This window comes from Portunus trituberculatus, chromosome 18 (assembly GCF_017591435.1).
Source record: "Portunus trituberculatus isolate SZX2019 chromosome 18, ASM1759143v1, whole genome shotgun sequence".
NCBI classification, from domain to species: domain Eukaryota; kingdom Metazoa; phylum Arthropoda; class Malacostraca; order Decapoda; family Portunidae; genus Portunus; species Portunus trituberculatus.
The window spans coordinates 3,620,927-3,642,140 of NC_059272.1; the positions used below are offsets into that span (position 1 = coordinate 3,620,927).

Below are 21,214 nucleotides of genomic sequence, written 5' to 3' on the forward strand. Positions count from 1 at the left end.
CTCTAGCAATTTATTTCTCCACTTGATAGGGAATAGAAGTGCTTTTTTTTTTTTTTTTTAGCCATCCACTCTTCTCAAATCAAAGTTCTTTTCTCAAACAGTTCCACTCTGCTACATGTCCTCTCAATCTTAAGTGTTGGGGTGACTCACTGAAATCCCCCAATAGTGTTTGCCTTTTTTTAAGTAAGAGAAGAAAGCTGGCCAAGGACAACATAAAGAGTTAAAAAAAAAAAAAAATGGTCCACTTATGGGGACCTCATAACACACTTTAGTAATGCCTTAAAGAAATCCCTGGGCTGTCTGCAGTAAGTGTAAAGCGTAGCTAGCCGATACAGATAAATATCGCTATGGGCAATGTATAGTCAGGTAATGATGGGTAGTTGTGATAGATGGATAGGGGATGTAGTAAAGTAGATAGTGGATAAACAAATAGGTGTTGTGTAACCATGATTATGTATGTATCTATGAAAAGTTTAGATTGGTAAGTAATGAATATATACATAGATAATACAAGTACCTATACCTATATAGCTAGATAGATAAAGTGAATAGGAAATAACACAAGGAGCCCATGTGATAGAGGCCACACCACCAAAATCACGCTCTGTGTTTCCCACCAGGCCAAACATTACTGAAACATGTGGTAGAAACCAAATTTCAATACTTGTCCTTATAGCAAAGCTACACAAGGTTGAGCATTGCTAACTTTGGTGTGTAGAAAAACAGCTAGATGGGTCAGGTTTTAGCAGGCAAGAGGGTTCAACTAACACGGGCAGGCAGCCTATGTGAGTATGGCTTAGACACTCTTGGCCAGTCATCAGTGTGCAGCAGCCATGTGTGTCTCAGTCTGTGGTGTCACTGTTGTGTACATGTCATAGTTACACTTTGTGCCCTTGAAAGTCTTGGGTCATTAACCCCTCCACCCTCCATCCAGTGCCATCCACCTAAGCAAGTTATACATTCATTGTTGGATAAAGCACCCAACAATGATTGTGTCAATGAATAATGCCTTTATTAATGCCATAACATAATAAAAACTACAAAAATCCTAATTTTTTATAACTTTTTGGAGAAGAAATTAAAAAAATCTTTTTTTTATTTTTAGCAAAAAATTATACCATACCATATTCATAGTGAGTTCCCTGTGGGCCAATCAGGACAGCAATCCAATGATAATAAAGAAATTCATTTGTTTTTGTGGGTTTTTGTTTTTTAATATATTTATTCTTTTTCAGGGAAACCCATATGAAAAAAAAATTATTTTCATAAGGTTTCATTTGATATATAATACTCTATGATTATGCTTTTCTTTTATATGTGCTGCAGTTGCTCAAAGTTAACCCTAAATATCTTAAAGTTAAGTGGTGTGTTGACCCTTATTGCATGGGGCTCCTTATACATATATATTAAAAAAGACAATACACATGTAGATAGTAAGTTAGTTAAATAGACTGTAAATAGATATATAGATTGATAGGTACTAATGTAATGGTGATGCACACATGGATGGAATGTAGAGAGATCTAGGTAGGTGATTGAATGACTAGTGAAGAAAAGAGTGGATGGAGTAAGATCTGTCATAGGGCACTGGTAATAACTGGTGCACTACTGATAAGATGTAGATAGGCAATAGTCAGATGATAAGAGATGATATACAGTTACTCAATTGAATAAGTAAAGAGGTAAAGATAGATAGTAATTAGACAATAGGTGATGATAGGCATTCATTGTGTCCCCCCACAATCGTGTGTGTGTGTGTGTATATATATATATATATATATATATATATATATATATATATATATATATATATATATATATATATATATATATATATATATATATATATATATATATATATATAACAATTAGGTTTTGAAATATGCTTCCACTTTCATGTTGATTAAGTTTGAAGTGAGGGTTCAGTGAGTACATAAAAGAGTCTTGTCTCCATATCTACATCTATCAACTTCCTACCAAGTATGCAGGCTGGTTGTTATAATTACATCTCTGTTGCCACCAGCCATCCCTGCCAGTTTGTTGATATATGCTTACTTGTGTGAAGATAGATAAATAGAGATAGATCAGCAGATCATTTGATAGGTTGGTAGATAGTAAATAGACAGACATATAGATAAACAGATAGATAGATGGATAGGTAGGCAAATAAATAAGTAAATAAACTCATAGATAGATAAGAAAATAGATATGCAGGAAAAAATGTATATACTCCTCAACTTATGATCAATTCACCCTGGTGTATTGTCAAAAATACTTGTATATCAAGAATAGAGGCAATAGAAATAGAGAATGGAAGAAATATAGTCTACCTTTTGAATACCTTTTTTTTTTTTTTTTCTTTTCCCTCGAGAGTTGCAAACTAAACACTATAACAAAGAGAAAGATGTCACAATAATCAATAAATCAATATGTGAAATTTGTAGTATAGTATCTCATTAATAATAGATTTAGTAATAGATAGTTATCGTAGACGTTCATACTATAAATACTGCTATCACAGACATACCTACAGTTACATTTCAGATGGGTTATAGTGGCAGCAGTGGTGATGGCAGTGGGAGTGTTCAGTCTCACCACACACCCAGATACACTCCCACACAGCCATAGATGCTAAGAAACACATGCTTATATACCCCAAACACACTCAAACATACCCAAAACATGTCTCTAGACACCAAAACACACACACACACACACACACACATAGTGTTGTGGTTAACATAATTGGCTCACAACCTAGAAGGCCTGGGTTTGAGTCCCTGGTGTGGCGATGCAAATGGGCAAACCTCTTTATGTGTAGCCCCTGTTCACTTAGCAGCAAGTAGGTTCGGAATGTAATTTGAGTGGTTGTGTCCTCACTTCTCCGTGTGTGGAGTGTCGTGTGGTCTCAGTCTTACCCTAAGATTGGTCTATGAGCTCTTCACAACTCTCCACAGTGCCTTATGTTCATTTATTGAAGTTTTTAAGGCCATTCACTTATTTTTAGGTTTCCTTTACATTTGAGATTGAAAACTTCAAAATCTACCCAGATATATAGAGCGAAGTTGTAAGTAATACCAGCTATCATTTACTATTTTCACTTACTGAAAGCGAGCATGTCTCAGAAAGGAGCCACTAGTTTAGCATTTCATATCCCTAGGTGCAGTATTCCTAACATGGCTTCATTTGGGTTTAGTGAGAGAATAAAGGCAAATGATGTCTGGCTGTTCCACCGATCTTAGTGGCCCCCACCACTCCCACCTCCCCAGGTTATCCCTGGGACCCCTGGCAGCCTGCTCCGGCCTGCAGGTTCTAATACTTTTTTTATACATTTGCTAACGATAACATGTTGCGCTTCCATGGTATGATTTTATGGTTTCTATGAATATTTTGGTGTCTTGAAAATCTTTTCTGCATCTCTGTTCGGTAAACATGTGGCGTTTAGTGTTGTTTTATGGTGTAAGTATGAGCTTTTCCAATAGTCAAAAATTTCATCTTAACGTTTATGGATTTTTTATTTCTAGCTATAACTGGGCCTTTATGGTATTACAGAATCGTCTATGCTCTCTTAAATACGTCACACTACCATTGAGTCAAATATCTGGGTTTTATAATGGTGTTTAGTCCTGTTAAAGGTAAATTTATTTTCTTTTATTTGTGTACTTTTTGGGGTCATAGCGTGATTCATTCTATAATGCCTTAAAAGATAGCTCATACTATGTAAAATGTTAGTGTATTCGCCAAGTGAAAATAGCTAGACTTTACAAGAGTTTTTAATGAGTGTAGATTTTGTCTTTTTGTTTTTACATAAATACTTTTAACACGTTCATTTTTGGTTCTAGGAAAGTGTTAGATGCCTGAGAAGATCATTCACATTGCCTAATATTTTTCAAAAGAGGTATAAAGTCGAAATGACTGGACGTTTTTAGTAGTTTTATAAGTGAAAATATTTCTATACTTTTACCATAGTTCATTTAAACTTTACTTTGAAACTAGTTAGGCTGGAAATGTTTAATTTTTTTGGATATTACTTAAAGGAACTATTAAGTCATAAAGTATCAAGCATTCGGCTATGACTTCATTATTTCCTATAAATCATTTTAGAATTATTTACATAGCTAGCTGAGTCACCGCTGTTCCCGCTCACCCTGACGACGTCACATTCAAGGTGGTGCCACATCTTGAGGATGAGGAGGAAGGAACAAGAAAGACTGCAGGAAGAGGAAGAGGAGCCGTCAAGCCACAGTACTTAATTATCTCCACTTCAATATTTTGCTTAATATGTAGTGTTTTGATGTGTTTTTAGGCTCAGACGTGTAGATGAAGCAATGGAAAGAAGAAAAAAGACAAAAAAGAAAGGAAGAAAAAAAAAAAAAAAAAACCGAAGCGGAAGAGGAGCCAAGCCGCAATATTTAGCCAAGAGTTTGACTCAGGGGGCCCTTCAAGGTAGTTCAGAAAGCTAGATTCATGAGCACAGCTGTGTGCAGTGACTGATTGTGTCAAATCGGTTGGAATTCGCCCTTGCTTTAATCAAGTTAGGGGCCACAAGCAATAAGTGTTTGGTTTGCCTAACTGTAAGGAACACCTCTGTGGACATTTTGAGGTGTATTCATGGTGCTTTGAGTGTGTTTTGGATTAGTTTTGAGTGTTTTGACTAGGTGTGTTTCGAGTCGTGTGTAGAAGTGATGTTCTGCTCGTGTTTGTGTGTATGTGTGGCCCCGTGTGGGTTTTCTTAGTGTTATTATTAAGAAAGGTTTATTAATTGTGTATTATGTGCACACTTACATAGTACTTAGGCTACATACATACATTGATATTTTCTTAGAAAAATTCCTTGGCAAAGCTGGATATCTTTTAATTTCCTCAGATTTTTACATTTCCTTAAAAATTTCCTTCTGTAACACAAATTTCCATGAAAGTGGAAACAATGAGGATATAGTATGATTTGCTTCCCAACCTCCTTTTTTCCTTGGTGAGTTGTCCATTGCATATTTTACTTTTTAAGTTTTTACCTTTTTAAGTTTTACTATAATTTATATTGATAAATGATAGTTATGAGACACTATTAGTGTTAGCACATGCAGGAAAACAGAGTAGGCTATAAGAGACATTGTCAGATTTCAAGTAGCACAAGCATAGACTAATATACCTTAACATACTGCAGGTGGTCTCAAAATGTCTCGTAAAAAAAAAAAAATAAAAATAAATAAATAAATAAATAAATAAATAAATAAATAAAAAATAACTACGCTTGTTCCCTTGCTCATAGTCCCCTCCCCCCCCCTCATTTGACTAATAGAATCGACTCCCTGTAAGTGTTTGAGTGTAGAAAGGTATGTATATAAGCAGTAGATATATCAAATATAACTACAAAGTGATGTGCAGTCTGATGGTATGTATAGGGAGATATGTATATATGATCGGATTATCTGGGCGATATCCAGCTGGTTTGACAGATCAGAGGCTTTCATTCAAAACTAATATAAGAAAGAAATCAGATAAACAGATGAAATTAAATCAGAGAGTGTATGACGAGTATTGCAGAATAAATAGCCATTGTTAAGTTATCATCATTATATCTTAAGCACATAATTTTCTTGCATTGCTATCATCATTTATTAGGAAATAAAACATGTTAATTTCGATATTTTTTTTTGGTAATGGTACGTACTTATTAGAATATATTTGAATTTCTTACACATCTATGTTATATTTCTATGTAATATTCATCAAAACACACATATAGGAACCCTAACAATTAACGATAATGATAGTAACACTTAAGTCAGTCTGCCATCTGTTGTTCATCTATTCTCTTTATTCTGCTCTCTCAATTAAGTACTCCCACTGACTTTCTCCTCTTTTTCCACATTTCATACTGTTTCTTCTCTTGTATCCTTCATTCAATCATAAAAAAATAAGTGTCCTGTAATCTTCTCAGTGGCTGGCGAGGCGTGGCGGTGATTGGTGGGCGTGTTTGTTGACATTCTGCGGGTGGTGATGGCGCTGGAGTGGTGAGTGCAGCTGCTTGTCTCTTCTTTATTGTTCCTTTCTGCCTCCCTGTCACTGTTTGTTGTGTTGGCTTGGTGCAGGGACGCGGGGACAGGTGGTGACTGGTGATGTGTGTGTTCAGTGCTGGGCGGTGAGTCAGGTGTGTGGATCACGGGAGTGTTGTGTGTCTTGTGTGTCAACTTGGGTCACCTGGAATGACTGCACATGTAGGTACAGTGGACACTGATCTGCTCAGTTCGCAGTTTCACTCAACCGTGGAGACCTTCTTGTGGCTCATGTGTTTTTGCTGGTGAGAAGTGTAGTGGATTGATTGATGGTATATGTCATTTCCTTCGCAAATTATTACTTTTCGAGTTACGACTTCTTATTTTTTTGAACTCCAACTTATGCTTTACCTCTCATTCCCAACAGCTATGGTAAGCCTGTGGCAAATTGCAGTTTTTGGTATTACTGCAGAGTTTCACCACAATCAGCTACGTGTTTTTTACCTACCTCAAGAGATAGAGCTCCTGATTACGAATAATTTGAACCCCATATATACTAGGTGCAACCTTTTTGAATGGCGACACAGATTTTTTTTAAATTTAAGCGTGTTTTGGTGTTTTGGTGATCAGCCGTGACACTAGCCTCCCTGCCGCACACTGATGGTGTCATGCGCCCGCGGCGGCTCGGCAGGCTCCGTGACATACCATTGTCTGAGCATGCGCTTAATTGTTTACGCTGATTGGTTCTGTTCTTTGAAACTGAAGCGGCGGCCAATGAAAAAAAAAAAAAGCATGATTATTTCCACCAATCACGACGGCCCCTGAGGTTAGGTTTAGTTAGATTAGGTTTAATTAGGTTAGGTTAACTTAGGTTTAGTTAGGTTAGGTTAGGTTCTTTTCTGGAGGAAACCAATTTTTTCTGGTAGATTTCGGCTTGTTTTTAATTGAATTACCGGTTGCTTTTTTATGCAAATCATAATATGTTTCGGGGCTGTAAAAAAAAAAATTCGTTGATTTGCGCCAAAAACAAGTTGTATTTTGACTAAAAGCAAGCTGAAATCTACCAGAAAAAAATAGTTTCATCCAGAAAGGGCACGGTGGTGAAACTCTGTAGGTTTACCCTGTTTTTTGTTGGGGAAGTATTAAATCCAGTAATGTGTATTGCAAAAGAGGTCGAGAATCGATAAAATAATAAAAATTTTTAAATACTTTGAGGGTGGCAGCGACTGGATGCGGCTTTGGTTTGTTTAGTATCCCAAGGGATATTAAACCAACCCAACGTAATAACCTTCTACCTTGGGGAGCTGTGCCACCCTAGACCCCTCCTAAGGGTTATTAACTAAACTCATTGTAATAACCTAGCCGGGAGTTGATCTGTCTCTCCTCAGGGCCCCCGCTAAGGATACTAACCTAACCAAACATAATAACCTTCTAGCCGCCCCCTGACGCCTCCCAGGGGTTATTACGGTAATTAAACCCAACATCCTTCTAGCTGGGGGTGGGTAGCTGCACCTCAATTTAATGCTTGTCAGAAAATTGTTGGTGCTGCTCCACTCTCCCACCTCGCCTAGAAGGTTATGATGATGGGTTTAGTTAATAACCCCTGTGGGGCAGCTAGAAGATCATTATGTTGGGTTTGGTTAGTAACCCCTGGGAGGATGCAGTCCTCCTGGCTAGAAGATTATAAGGTTGAGTTTGGTTAGAATCTCCTTTGGGGTGTGGTGTAGCTGATACAGCTGGAAGTGTAGCATTGGCAGCACTGCTCAACATAAACAGAGCAGTGCCGCATCCAGCCACCACCGCCACCATCAAAGTATTTTCAGAGTTTTTTATGTGATTTTTTTTTATTTCCAACCTCTCTTGCAATACACATTTCTCAATATAATGCTCCTCACCCAAAAACCATGATTTCCCACAGGTCCCCCAAGATGAGAGATAGTCATAACTCAAAAAAATATTCAATGAAATTATATACATCAATCATTTCGTTAACTACATTTCTCACCAGAAAAACATAAGCCATGCCATAGATTCCATAGTTGGGTGAAACTGTAAATTGACTGCTAATTTTGACATGTAAAGGAAGGCAGAGTAAATTAAGAAATTGCAGAGAAAATCAAGAAAATGGTGTGAATTTGGACTTTTACCCAACCAGTGAATCTCTGATGTGACTTATGTTATCTGGTTAGAAATTTAGTCAATTGATTGAAGGTGTACATAATTTCCGGTGCAAATGTATAGTTTTTAGAGTTGCCTATGACTGACTTTCAACCCCAACTTCTGTTTACCTCTCATTCCCAATGATCTTGGAGGATCTGTGGGAAGTTGGAGTTCTTGGTTGGGGGAGCATCAAATTGTGGGTAAAAAGACATACACGTCCCCTTTGTCTAAAAGGTTATAATGTTGGGCTTGGTTAGTGATGAGCATTAAATGAAGGTTATAGTGTTTGGTTTGGTTAATTACCCTTGGGGAGGTACATGGATGAGTGTTATGGGGAGTAAACAAAATAAAATGTAGAATTTGCCTTTCTAACACCCAACAAAGTGATTTAATGAATGCCATATAGTAACATTAGTCCCAGTAGTTGCTATGTTAGGTTAGGTAAAGGGACAAACCAGTTGATAATATGATGTTTCTCAGGATAATATAGACCATTTTGATTGCACAGCTCTATACTGACCACAGTCTTGCAGCACTTTATTTTTTATTGAACCTAAGTGTGTCTCCTTGGTTACAGGAAGACCGCGGCTCGGCAATGGGGGGTGGAGAAGAAACCCTTGACTGCCCGGCCAGCCACCACTCATCCTCTGCAGGGGGTCAGTTCACATCGCTTGCTTTTGTAGTACCTGCACATGTCATGTCTTGCATATTGGTCTTTCTTTCTCATACAGGAGGGATACCAACCAAGGGCAACAAGATTAAAGGAAAAAAACACATTGAGGTGTCAGTCTCCAGAGTGTCAAATAATTGTGAAAAAAAAAAAAAATAGGGCAAAATTGTCTTGAAATCTCTGTCATAAAAATTCATCATAGGAAGGAGGAAATACAGAAGCAGGCAGGGAGCTTCAGAGTTTTCCAGATATCAGAAATGAATGATTGAGAAGACTGGTTAACTTTTACATTAGAGAGGTGGACAGAATAGGGAGGAGAGAAATTTTTATACAGTATCAAGAAAGATGTTTGGTGTGTGTGTGTGTGTTTGTCTTAGATTTCAAACCCGTTTCCTCAAAATTTTGGATATTTTTCGTTTATGATTTTTTATACATAGCTAATACATATATTGAGGAGATTGTTTAGATTTATGTGTGTTTGTGTGAGTAAGGTTTCAAGACATTTTTTCTCATAATTTTGGCTAATCCTTTTGACTTCTTTGGAAACAGGCACCTTAGTGAAGTTTTTTTTTTTTATTCAGCATTTGTGTTGTCCTTGAGCAGAATTCCTCTCACATACATAAAAAGTAAATAGAAATATACATTGTTATTTATGACAAACCCAAGTGCATTTATGGTGTATGATCTAATCCACAGGTGAGGGACAGATCACTCAAAGAATATGAACCATCTCGAGACAAGAAGCCAAAGACTCTAATTCAGTCAGTAAGTATTGTAATGAAGTGTTCCACCTTGTGTGTAGGGAAGGTGTTGGCTGTTTGGCTGTAGCTGTGACTGTGTGTGGGCTATGCTGTAGTGACATGGTGGAGTGTGAGTGGAGACTGAGTGTGTTGGCTGATGTATTCTTGTGTGTTCAGATGGTGATGGATCCGTTGTCAGCTGTTCTGGATGACGGTCCAGATCCACTAAGTGACCTCCTTGCAGCCTCTGATCCTCTCTCTGCTCAGACCTACACTGCCTCTCAGAAAGTAAGTAGTCATTTAATCTATAAGGTGAAAATGATGAGGTGTGAATTACTTGACAACACAGAAATAAAATTAAGTTTCAAGATAATTTTTGGTTTTTTGATACTTAATCCTTTACATTATACCCTAATTTTTTTTTTTTTTTTTTTTTTTTTTTTGTCAGAATCCCATTACATTAAAAAAACTTGTGTACATGTGCTGAGTTTTTTTCCAGTTGTTTACATATTACAGGGGCTTTGTCTGTTAAAGTATGGAGCACTGGTCCCTCACATGGAATTCAGTGTTCATGATGTAATGTGGTGCATATACTTGTGTGAAATAGAATATGGCTCACTTACCTTGTCATTGAAGGGCTGCTTATTGCATCATGAGGGACAAAGATAAGAAATACATCACTCATTATTCATCATGAGCATTAAATGTACACCAATACATAAAACAATCTATATTTTTCTAATATATCCAAGGTTGGCAGTCCCTCACAAGATAGTCCACACAAGATACCATTCATTCACACACTCATTATTTACACTTTTAGCCCCGTCAGTCTCTGGTGGGAAAGGAAAGTATTGTGACTCACTTTGCCAAATTATCTTAGATCCCAAAAACTTGTATGCTTCATGATGTTGTGTCTGCAGGGCATGAAGGACAGCCAGGAGGATGAGGCCAGTTCCCCCAGCAGATGGCACACCACCTGGACACAGACCCAAAACCACATCCTGGCCAATTTCACCACCTCCAGCACCCTCACCTTCATGTCCAGCTTCCTGCACCCCTCGGACACAGGTGAGCACTACACCCTAACCCCAGCAACAACACTCACACTCACTGTATCTTTTTTTACACTGACTGTCGAGCTGTCCCAGATAACTGACATTCTTGCTTCTGTATGTAAATGTAATGTGTTGCTGCTTCTCTGCTTTTTTTTAATCATACTATGAGAGTTTGTGGGTCAAGTAGATATGATGATGGAATGGGTTCTGGTCATGTTTATTCTTGCTGTAGTGATTATTCTCTGCCAGCGTGCTTACAAGAATGATCTTAGGGTTGACTTAATTAAATGTTTGAATGCGAACTTATGGTTGAGTTCATTAAATGTCGGAGAAAGTCATATTATTTAGCACATGTAAAGTAAGACATTAAAGAAGATGAATTGATGAAGTACTATTAGCTTTGACCAGCCACAGTAAACCATTGGTAACAACTTAATGTCAGTCATGGGTGTCGGCAGGTCTTTAACACTTACCGTCCTGTACATGTATATGTATGTTTGTGGTCAAAATGCCTGTTCACACACATTTACAGCGTAAATTTTCCCGCCTCAGTTCATATTGAAAAAGGTACGTTACTGTTGCCATATCACTAGCCATCAATTATCTTCGAGTTGTGAGTCAAGGATGCATGATACATCCCCTCAGAGCCTGGCAGTCATGGAGGAGGAAGTCGCTCTCACAAGAGGAATGGACCGAGATATTGTTTCCTAGAGATGATTCACAAGATGGTGAAGATGCGGATAGTCTAAAGTAATGGAAACATATCTAAATTACAAAATAACTGAAAAGTGAAGAAAAACTAACATAATATATCAAATTTTCACCGTATTGTCACATCTCTGGTGGTGCGACTTTGTAGGGGATTATCGTCAACATCTCGACTTTCACATCGCTTCTCTAGCTGTAAGTGTTGAAAAAAATTTTTGTCTTGCTGTCTTTTCCTATTTATTTTCATCTTAAATTTTCATATTTTAAGACTAATTAATGTTTGGCAAAAAATATATTCACTCGCAAATGCAGGTTGTGGGGGGGAACAGAATAACCAGAATTAATGCAGGATTGTAAGGGTTAAGGATTGTTGCTGCAGGTGAAGCTGGAGCAAATAAGTAATTGGAGATGGAAAGATATGAGTGCAAAGGGTGGTGAATAATATTGCAGTATATGAGAGAGAGAGAGAGAGAGAGAGAGAGAGAGAGATGGTAAGTTAAGGCATATATGAACTAGAACAAGTGAATGATTGTGTTGTGATACTACCAAAAGAAAGTTGTGAGGAAGAAAGCATCAGTCAGATTAAATAGCTTGATTAACAGCCTCAATTCAGACATTCCTGTGTAGCCTTGCTTTGTGCTTCAGTTCTTGACTCATCAATGGTTTACTGTGTTGGTATCGAATTGAAACATTTTATTTCATTTTCATGGAAGAAATTTCCCATATATTGGCTATCTTGAATCCATGTTTTCAAGGAAAGCAGACTAGATTATACCTTCAGAACAACATGAATTTGTCTTTTAAGAAGTTTTGAGCATACAAATTATCTAAAAAATAGAAGCAATATGTAATGCTTATGGCAATACCAATTTCATTATAGTACATGTCAAGTAGCTACATACTCTTTATACATCCAACAATTAACAAGCTTTATTCTTGCTTCCATCACCACAAAACACTTTGCTGTTCTATCAAACATTACTGTTGAGTCATCAGTATTATTATTGTAGGTTGGCCAAAGACAAGACTAAGCTTTCATGCATTTTGCTTTGAATAAACACATTTGCATAAACATCATCTCAATACAGTAGATGCTCACTTAACCAGCATTCACTTCATTCATAACCTGTATTCTCTTCAGTCATATGAATGTAAAAACTGAAAATTCACATTTATCATCCACAACTTGTCTTGTTGTTTGATCATCTTTAAACACGCTGCCATCTGCTCTCACAAATTTGAAGCCATTGTCACCTAAGCAGCAGCCATGAGTCAGTATTCATGTCCACCTCACATTTTGCTGCCATCATTACTAACATTGCTGTGATCTGTGCACATGATAAATGACACTAACACCACATGGAGGACGGGAAGTGAATGGTCTGAGTCAGGGAGGCATCATCTGACTGTGCTGGTAAAATGAATGAGTATTCATGGGTCAAAGATGATGATTTCAGTCTGATATGTAATCTTTCCTCTTGGTCAAGTATGATGAACATTTTGACTGTGTATACTGTGCTTATGGAAGGCACATGGTATACAGTAGTGGTAGCTTCATTAGTCTTTTTGGCTTTCTCTTTAATGACTGGTATCATCAGTGAACCTTTTCATTTTCTCCCTTTTTGTTACCTTGGACCAATTTTCCTCATACATGAAAGGAAGAAAGAAAAATATAAATCTACTTACTTGATTTGATAAATTTGCTCAATAGTCACCAGTTTCCCTTTGATTTTATGTCATGCTGTATTCACAAATATTTGTCATTAACACCATAACAAAAATCTTACTGTAAATGTCAAAGTTATAGTGCTAGTTCTGTGTAACATTGTCAAGATCACACTAAGGCTGCCAGACTTAGAAGTCAACAGATGTGTCCCATCCACTTGACCATTCACTTTGCTGTACTTGTGCATCTTGCTATTAATAGAGAGAAGTGAGCAACTGCTGTTGTTTCTCCTTAAGAGTGTAATTTGGCCAGAGACTTGTTCATTCTTGCCAGTCCATAGTTTTCTCATTAGATGATAGGGATCCACTAGCAGTTGGAATTGTTAAGTTAGAGTCATGACAGAAGGAAAGGACAACAGTGTGATGACACAGAGGTAACAAACTAGCTGTGGCTGCCTCAGCTGGCTCTCTGGGCAATTGTGATCATGGTGAGGAGATCTGCTCATTTAGATAATTTTTGATAAGGTTTGAAAAAGACCTTTTTGATGCAAATAGGTGCTACATTTGAAGATTTGGTTTGTATCACTTGACTAGTCTTTGGGTACTTGCCTCCATGTCATGGTAATTCATTTTGATGGTCATGTTTTGTTGTGACTGGAAGCTGCCACGTGGATCCCTGTCACTGCCATTCCATGATAGAAAGAAAGTTTATTCATGAATGAGAGAATGACTGATCATTGTGTACAAATATTTGTTGCTTATTTAATAATATTCTTTTACAAAATTAGGAATATATGTTGAGTGCCTTTTTTTCCGTTTTTGTCCCATTTTCATCACTGGTCAGCTGAGAGCAGAGCTGTCCCATCCCACAGACGTGAGTAGCATTCTGTCCATAGAAGATCCCTACTGGTACTGTTGGTAGAGTAGTTGGTGTGTCTGTTCTCTTGCCAGCAGAGTCCAAGGCATCACTGATTCACTGAGCCATGTGATGTGTGCAGTGTAGGGATCACAAAGCCTGGGTGGGAGGTGCCTACAAAGAATGTCCCTCAGAATATGTTGGTGAACTCATGAATCTGTGAGTGTAGAGTAAGCATAGTAGTGCTGTAATGGTCATGTTAATGTCTCAGTAACTTGATCACTTTCATAACATCTTGGTTAGGTGAGGCAGCTTTTTTTGTATAGAGGACTTGGGAAGAGGTAAATGGTGTAACCTTGAATGTGTGAATGCCCATGACATCTTTGAGAACCCTAACAAAGCTAAGTGCACACATTCGCCCAAGGAGAGACTTTATGAAATGCAGTATATAAAAATGAGTATGTAGAAGCCACATCAGATTTGTATTCCCATGTAGAAAGCAATATCAGACTTCTTTTCCCTTCTTGTTCAAACCCTGTAGTGTTGTCTTTTTTTTTTTTTTTTTTTTTTTTTTTTGCACCAAAGCACCATAATGAGACTGGAAACCACAATTGTTTAGTTGCCACTTGTAATTTGGTGAAGCACTAGATGAATGGAGGTGTGTTGGGAAGGGAGGGGAACACTAAGTATGTAGAGACACAAAAGCCACAGTATGCAAAGTAGGTATCTTAATGAATTTTATGCATGATATGAAACTACAAACATGGAATCAATCACTAAGATTTATTTTGTTTTCTTATTATTGTTATTACTATTTATTTTTATCTACTCTATTTTCTTATTTAGTGTTAGAAGATGATGTTTGATGTATGGAAGGATTGAAGAGGATTGATGTGGCATGGCAGGTCTGAAGGAGTGGCCAGACAGTGCACTGGGCGAGGGATGAAACGGAGTGTTGAGAAGTGGTCTGAATGCAAAGGAAGGGAAGTCAGGGTAACTTCACACAGTCATCACAACTCATTGCATCTCTTACTCCACTCTAATATTGATTCTCTGAAAATATTCGTCACATTATTATTATTACTATATATTTTTTTTTATATGATTACTGTTGTGAGAGGCAAGGTCTTTAATGATGCAAGTGACCTTTTGTCATGAGGCAAGAGTTTGCTGTGCTGCATAGGATGTTAGGAGCAGCTCTCAGAATGCTTATGTGTGTGTTTGATTATTTGTTATTATATTTGCACCATGTTCTTGCATTTTTACTGTTTTGCAATATATTTTACTCTCTCTGACATCATTATAGATATTCCATCATTCTTCATCTCTTTGTCTTCCTGTACTGTCCAAACAGTTTTACAATTAGTATTCTTTGTCTTCTGTGTCCTCTCATCAGAAATTTTGTTTGTTTTGTAATGTTTATATCACTTTTTATTCCATGATCTCAATAAATTTTCAAGCCATCATGAAACTAGTGCCTTATAGTAGGGAATATTTTCCTGAACTGGATGGTGTTATTAGAGTTTCAATAAGGTGGAAAGAAAGGATGTTTTAGTGTCTTACAGTGCTTGCTTATTTACTTTTCAGTCTTGCCTGAAGTCTGATAATACCATTGTGTTCAGGAGTATAGTCCTTACCACTAGGCATAATGTTTTCAATAATGACTATAAATTCATAGACAAATTCTTACATGGTAAAAAGCTATATAAACATTTGGAGCTCCATCTGTGAATTTCACTTGCATTAATTCTTTCTATTTTTAGTCTCAATTTGTACAATGCATTAATTCTTTCTATTTTTAGTCTCAATTTGTACAATGCTGTCAAAATCCACTCTCCTTCTTCTCTCCATTATTCGTGAAGTTAAGTAAGTATTATTAAACAAGTGAATTTGAGAGATCTACCTAAGCTCAGTGAAGGCAGACAGAGACCAGATTATGTGAGCTTATTTCAGATCCAATATATTACATCTGCACGAACACATCCATTGTATCTATGTAATGTCTGTGTAACTGGAATGAGATCCAAGTAACTAATTCATTGATAGCTAGGGTGGAATTGGTTGTGGTGGTGGTGATGGTGGTGGACTAGAGAGGTGACAGTCAGTATATGGAGTGAGGAGAAGGTTTGACAGTGTGGTGGGGAGGAAGTGAGTACAGTTGATATGGTGGTAGTAATAGAAAGAATGCCTTGTTGTAGTATTAATGGTAGGTTAACAGACTACTAATTGATAAACTGAGGCTAGAAGCTGGAGAGAGGGTGGCATCAGGTGGTTGCCTCTCTGTTTACCTGGTGTGAGTAGGTGAGTGTGGCAGGTGGCTTGAGTGGTGGCAGTGCAGGAGCAGAGTGACAGCAATGCTGCACTTCTTTGTGTGTGTTAATAAATCTACAGGTCAGCAGTCCTGCCTTTCTATAGGTGTGTGTGTATTTACCTAGTTTACCTAGTTGTAGTTTTACAGGGCTGGGCTTTATGCTCGTGTGGCCCTGTCTCCATATCTACACTCATCCAATCTTACTTTAAAAGTATGCACACGTGTGTGTGTGTGTGTATGTGTAAGATATGCCTTTGTGATTCTTGCTGTACTGCATCCATAAGAGGTTGTAAATTGACAAAGTATGTATAAAAAAAATATATATATATGTACTGCATTATGTATGTGGTAGTATTAAGGTAGTAGTAGTTGTTGCTGTCATAATAGTTGTGCTGTTAGTATCATGATTGTTTTTTTATTATTATTATATTATCTATTATTACAGGCAACCCCCGGCTAACGAAGGTTCACACAACAAAATTTTGCTACAACGAACATTTCCTTTTACCACCATCTGCTCGTTTAACGAACACCAAACTCGCTTTAACAAAGTTTTTTCCAGATGATTTTTTCCAAGTTTGAAAGCCCTGCCGTATCACGCAAGCCGACAGGCTTTTGAATACACCAGTGCCTCTCGTGGATAAAACGTGCACCACTCACTCCCCTAGTTCAAAACAATAACAGCATCAGCAGCAGCTCATCTTCCCTCGCTCTACATGCCACTAAAACGCCCTGCTAAGAAGACCCGGAAGTCTCTTACTCTCGAAGTGAAGCTGGATATTATTCACAGACACGAGAGAGGCAAGACAACTAATAGCATTGCTTCCCACCATGGCTTGACTCCATCTACTGTCTACCATTTTCAAGTCAGCAGACTCTATTAAGAAGGCTGGTGAGATCATATCTTCCTTGCAAGCTAAATGAACCACCTGAACTCGTGACCCTGCAATGGATAAAATGGAAAGCCTTGTGGAAATGTGGTACACTTAACCCTCGGCTATTGCGCCCAATTGGGGCCAAAATAGCCGCGCCATAGCCAAAAACGCAATAGCCGAATTGATCTTGGCGGGAAGGCGGTTTTGGCCAATGAGCGTTCAGATATTCCACGCCGTCATGGCGGGGCGCGCGATAGCAGGCATCTGAGGTCGCGATAATGAAATTTTAGCAGCTTTTCATGGGTGCATGATAGCAATAAAACGCGATAGCCGAAGTCGCGATAGCCGAGGATTGACTGTACATAAGTTTTGTATGTGGTACAATGATGTGCCCTTTGTTTACATTCCACAGGTTGCCAGCTAGCGTATTTCCCGCTCCACTCTCCCTCCCTTCAAATTTAAGATCATCGACATTATAAAGCTACTTACATACATACATTAGTGTACATTATAATGACTTAGTCTTAAATTAAACTGCTTAAATGTTTAACTTCATAATTTTTACTTTCATTAAGCCTTTTACCGTACTATGATGCACTCTCGCTTTGTTTACTCTCAATGGTACCTCAAGTCAGGGGTTAAACTTGTTATGATTGATTTGCTTAATGAAGGGTTTTTTAGGAACGTAACCCCTTTGTTAAGTGGGGGTTGCCTGTATTTTATTTATTTATTTATTTAGAGAGAGAGAGAGAAAGGGGATAGGTTATATTGTCACCATGATGCCCAGGTTCTAGGTGGAGGTATAATTGCCTTACACCAAAGATGTGCTTGGGTGGTGATATGGGCCCAATATGGGTACCCCTATAAATAAAATTGCCTGTGCCGCTAATGGGTGGAAGTTGGACAGTGCTTCCCATACCCTTCAAGTAGACCTACAGGTGCTATAGGCTATGACATAAAAAAGAATAAATTAATTAGTTTTAAAAAATCACATTCTAGTTGTAAAGTTTGAGCCTTGCTTGAAGGAGAAGGAAGGAATGGTGCAGTGAAAGTCAGGGTAACACACTTTAAGAATAGATGCAATATTACCACTATATGATGAATGATAATGCTGCTTTCTCTCTCTCTCTCTCTCTCTCTCTCTCTCTCTCTCTCTCTCTCTCTCTCTCTCTCTCTCTCTCTCTCTCTCTCTCTCAACAATAATAATGATAATAGTAATACTTGTAATAACAACATCAGTGTGCACACAGCCACACTTTATATAATCTAATAGTCTAAGCACAATGGTAATGACTAATAGTAATAACAGTCATATTGATATACTGTGTGTGTGTGCAGACCTTTGCATCTTATTACTTAATCAGTCCTGTGGGGAGATTACTGTACCGTACCATAGAGTGAGTTTGTGTACCATAGATCACACTAGACCACCACCTTGCATGCTTGAGTCTGTCCTTACCTACCTCTTTGTCATTCACTCTTGATTAAGCCGTATATTCAGTGTGTTTCTTTGACCGTGCAGTTCCTTACTAGCTAATGTATGGATGGAACTGGAGCTCTTAAACTCTTTCACTACTTCAGTTACACTCATCAGCTATTATATCTTTATCTCAAGATGGAAGTTGTCTTCATTCACGTTTTCTCTTTAGACTTGCTTTTCATAATAGTCAGTTGGTTTCTCAGTCCCATCTTTGCTTACATAATGATTGTTCCCATAAGATGAGCTTAATTTTTAATAGTTAGTCGTCTTGGAAATCTCTTTTCTATTTCATTTGCTGCTTTTTAATCAGTGTTGTTAATTTAAAATGTTAGTTCAGAAATCTTGCTTTTTCTTAGGCTGAACCTGATAGTGTTTTACATGATACCAAGTAGTAGTAAGTCAACATTTTAACTTTTTTTTCTGTATTTCATTTCTTTTCAATATGGTGATAATTTAATCTTGTACACAGTGGTAGATTGCAGGTGTATCATCAATATTTTTCTAGCATTGCAGGTAATTTTCACGACCTTTCCTTAACAGGTGTAGTGAAGACTCAGACTGCTGTCCCTGAAAGACACCGAGCACAAGGTGAGACTTTGCAGCACGGTGTGGCTCAGCACTGACTGTGACTGTTGTGTGAGGTGTGGTGCAAAGCTTGCTGAGTCTTATGTCACCCCCTGAGCAGATCACATTCACTAGGGAGGAGTGATGAAGTAACACTGTGATTTGCATGCTTACATGAACTCCAGCGATGAAAGTTTTTATGTAGTTGTTTTAATTCAGGAAAGGAAAGTAAATGACTGCAAAGAGAGAGAAAGGTGAAAATTTAGCTAATCTTTAAATGCTCTGGTTTGGTTTGATATTAACCTAATTTTTAGGAATGAATGACAGCAAACAAAAACGTATCAATTATCTTTAAAAAAAAACCCAGTTGGTTGAGCACTAACATGAGTTTTAAGAGTTAGCAGGAGTGGAAATTGATGTAATCGTTAAAAGTAAATATTTGTGTAATCACCTTGACAACCTCTGCACTTCAGCACTAATATGATTACTAGGAATGAGTCGGGAATAAGCAAAGAAATCAATGTAGTAATCTTTGAAATGCTCCCTGTTAGTTCAGCATTAGCATAGATAGCAAAAATTTATCTGATTGTTACTAGGAATGATTATTTGCAAGTGAAAATGTATCTAACCTTCCTTGGCTGACCACTGACATGAATCCCTAGGAATGAGTGGCAGTGAGCGAATCCGTGCACGGCTGGAGCAGATGGACACCCTGGACGAGATTGGCAGCGGGGTGGTGCGGGAGGTGGGCGGCCTCACGCAGGGGGAGTTCACCAACCGCCTCAGTGCACTCAAGCAGGAGATGACCGAGGCCTGGAGCTCCGACCAGCGGGTGAAGGCGCTCAAGATTGCCATCCAGGTGTGCTGTGGTGCTGTGGTCAGGTTTTTTTTTTTTTTTTTTTTTTTTTTTTTCTTGTTCTGGTTCTTCTCTTTCTTCCTCCTCCTCCTTCTTCTTCTTCTTTTTCTTCTTCTTCTTCTTCTTCTTCTTCTTCTTCTTCTTCTTCTTCTTCTTCTTGTTCTTGTTCTTGTTCTTGTTCTTCTTGTTCTTGTTCTTGTTCTTTTCTTTTCTTTTCTTTTCTTTTCTTCATCTTCTTCTTCTTCTTCTTCTTCTTCTTATTATTATTATTATTATTATTATTATTATTATTATTATTGTTACTATTATTATTATGATTATTACTATTATTATTATTATTATTATTATTATTATTATTATTATTATTATTATTACTATTATTATTATTATTATTACTATTATTATTATTATTATTATTATAATTATTGTTATTATTATTGTTTTTCCTCTTTATTTGCTTCTTCTTCTTCTTCTTCTTTTGTTTCCTCTGTGTTTGCTTCTTTGTTTCTTCATCTTGTTGTTGTTGTTCTGCTTCTGCTTCTGCTTCTTTTCTTTTCCTTTCCTTTTTCTTCTTCTTCTTCTTCTTCTTCTTCTTATTATTATTATTATTATTATTATTATTATTATTATTATTATTGCTATTATTATTATGATTATTACTATTATTATTATTATTATTATTACTATTATTATTATTATTATTATTACTATTATTATTATTATTATTATAATTATTGTTATTATTATTGTTTTTCCTCTTTATTTGCTTCTTCTTCTTCTTCTTCTTCTTCTTTGTTTCCTCTGTGTTTGCTTCTTTTGTTTCTTCATCTTGTTGTTGTTGTTCTGCTTCTTTCTGCTTCTTTTCTTTTCCTTTTTCCTTTTCTTTTTCTTCTTCTTGTTCTTGTTCTTCTTCTTCTTCTTCTTCTTTTTTTTTCTTCAGCTTCTTTTTCTTCTTCTTCTTCTTCTTCTTCTTCTTCTTCTCCTTCTTCTTCTTCTTCTTCTTCTTCTTCTTCTTCTTCTTCAGCTTCTTCTTCTTCTTCTTCTTCTTCAGCTTCTTCTTCTTCTTCTTCTTCTTCTTCTTCTTCTTCAGCTTTGTCTTCTTCTTCTTCTTCTTCTTCAGCTTCAGTTTCTTCTTCTTCTTCTTCTTCAGCTTCAGTTTCTTCTTCTTCTTCTTCTTCTTCTTCTTCTTCTTCTTCTTCTTCAGCTTCTTCTTCTTTTCAGCTTCTTCTTCTTCATTTCTTCTTCTTCTGCATTTTTTGTCTTTGATCTTCATTA

At 37.2% G+C, this 21,214-nt stretch overlaps 1 protein-coding gene across 1 annotated transcript in view; it reads left to right on the forward strand.

Moving 5' to 3' along the window:
• Positions 1 to 4,509: 4,509 nt before the first annotated feature.
• The window catches only part of LOC123505568 (VPS35 endosomal protein-sorting factor-like), a 29,676-nt gene continuing 12,971 nt past the window's right edge, over positions 4,510 to 21,214 (forward strand). The window contains 9 exon segments of the mRNA XM_045257034.1: positions 4,510 to 4,574; positions 5,942 to 6,014; positions 8,734 to 8,812; positions 9,523 to 9,591; positions 9,744 to 9,854; positions 10,490 to 10,637; positions 13,842 to 13,871; positions 19,060 to 19,107; positions 19,746 to 19,942. Of these exon segments, the coding sequence (XP_045112969.1) occupies positions 6,001 to 6,014; positions 8,734 to 8,812; positions 9,523 to 9,591; positions 9,744 to 9,854; positions 10,490 to 10,637; positions 13,842 to 13,871; positions 19,060 to 19,107; positions 19,746 to 19,942 (696 nt within the window). The 5' untranslated portion in view covers positions 4,510 to 4,574; positions 5,942 to 6,000.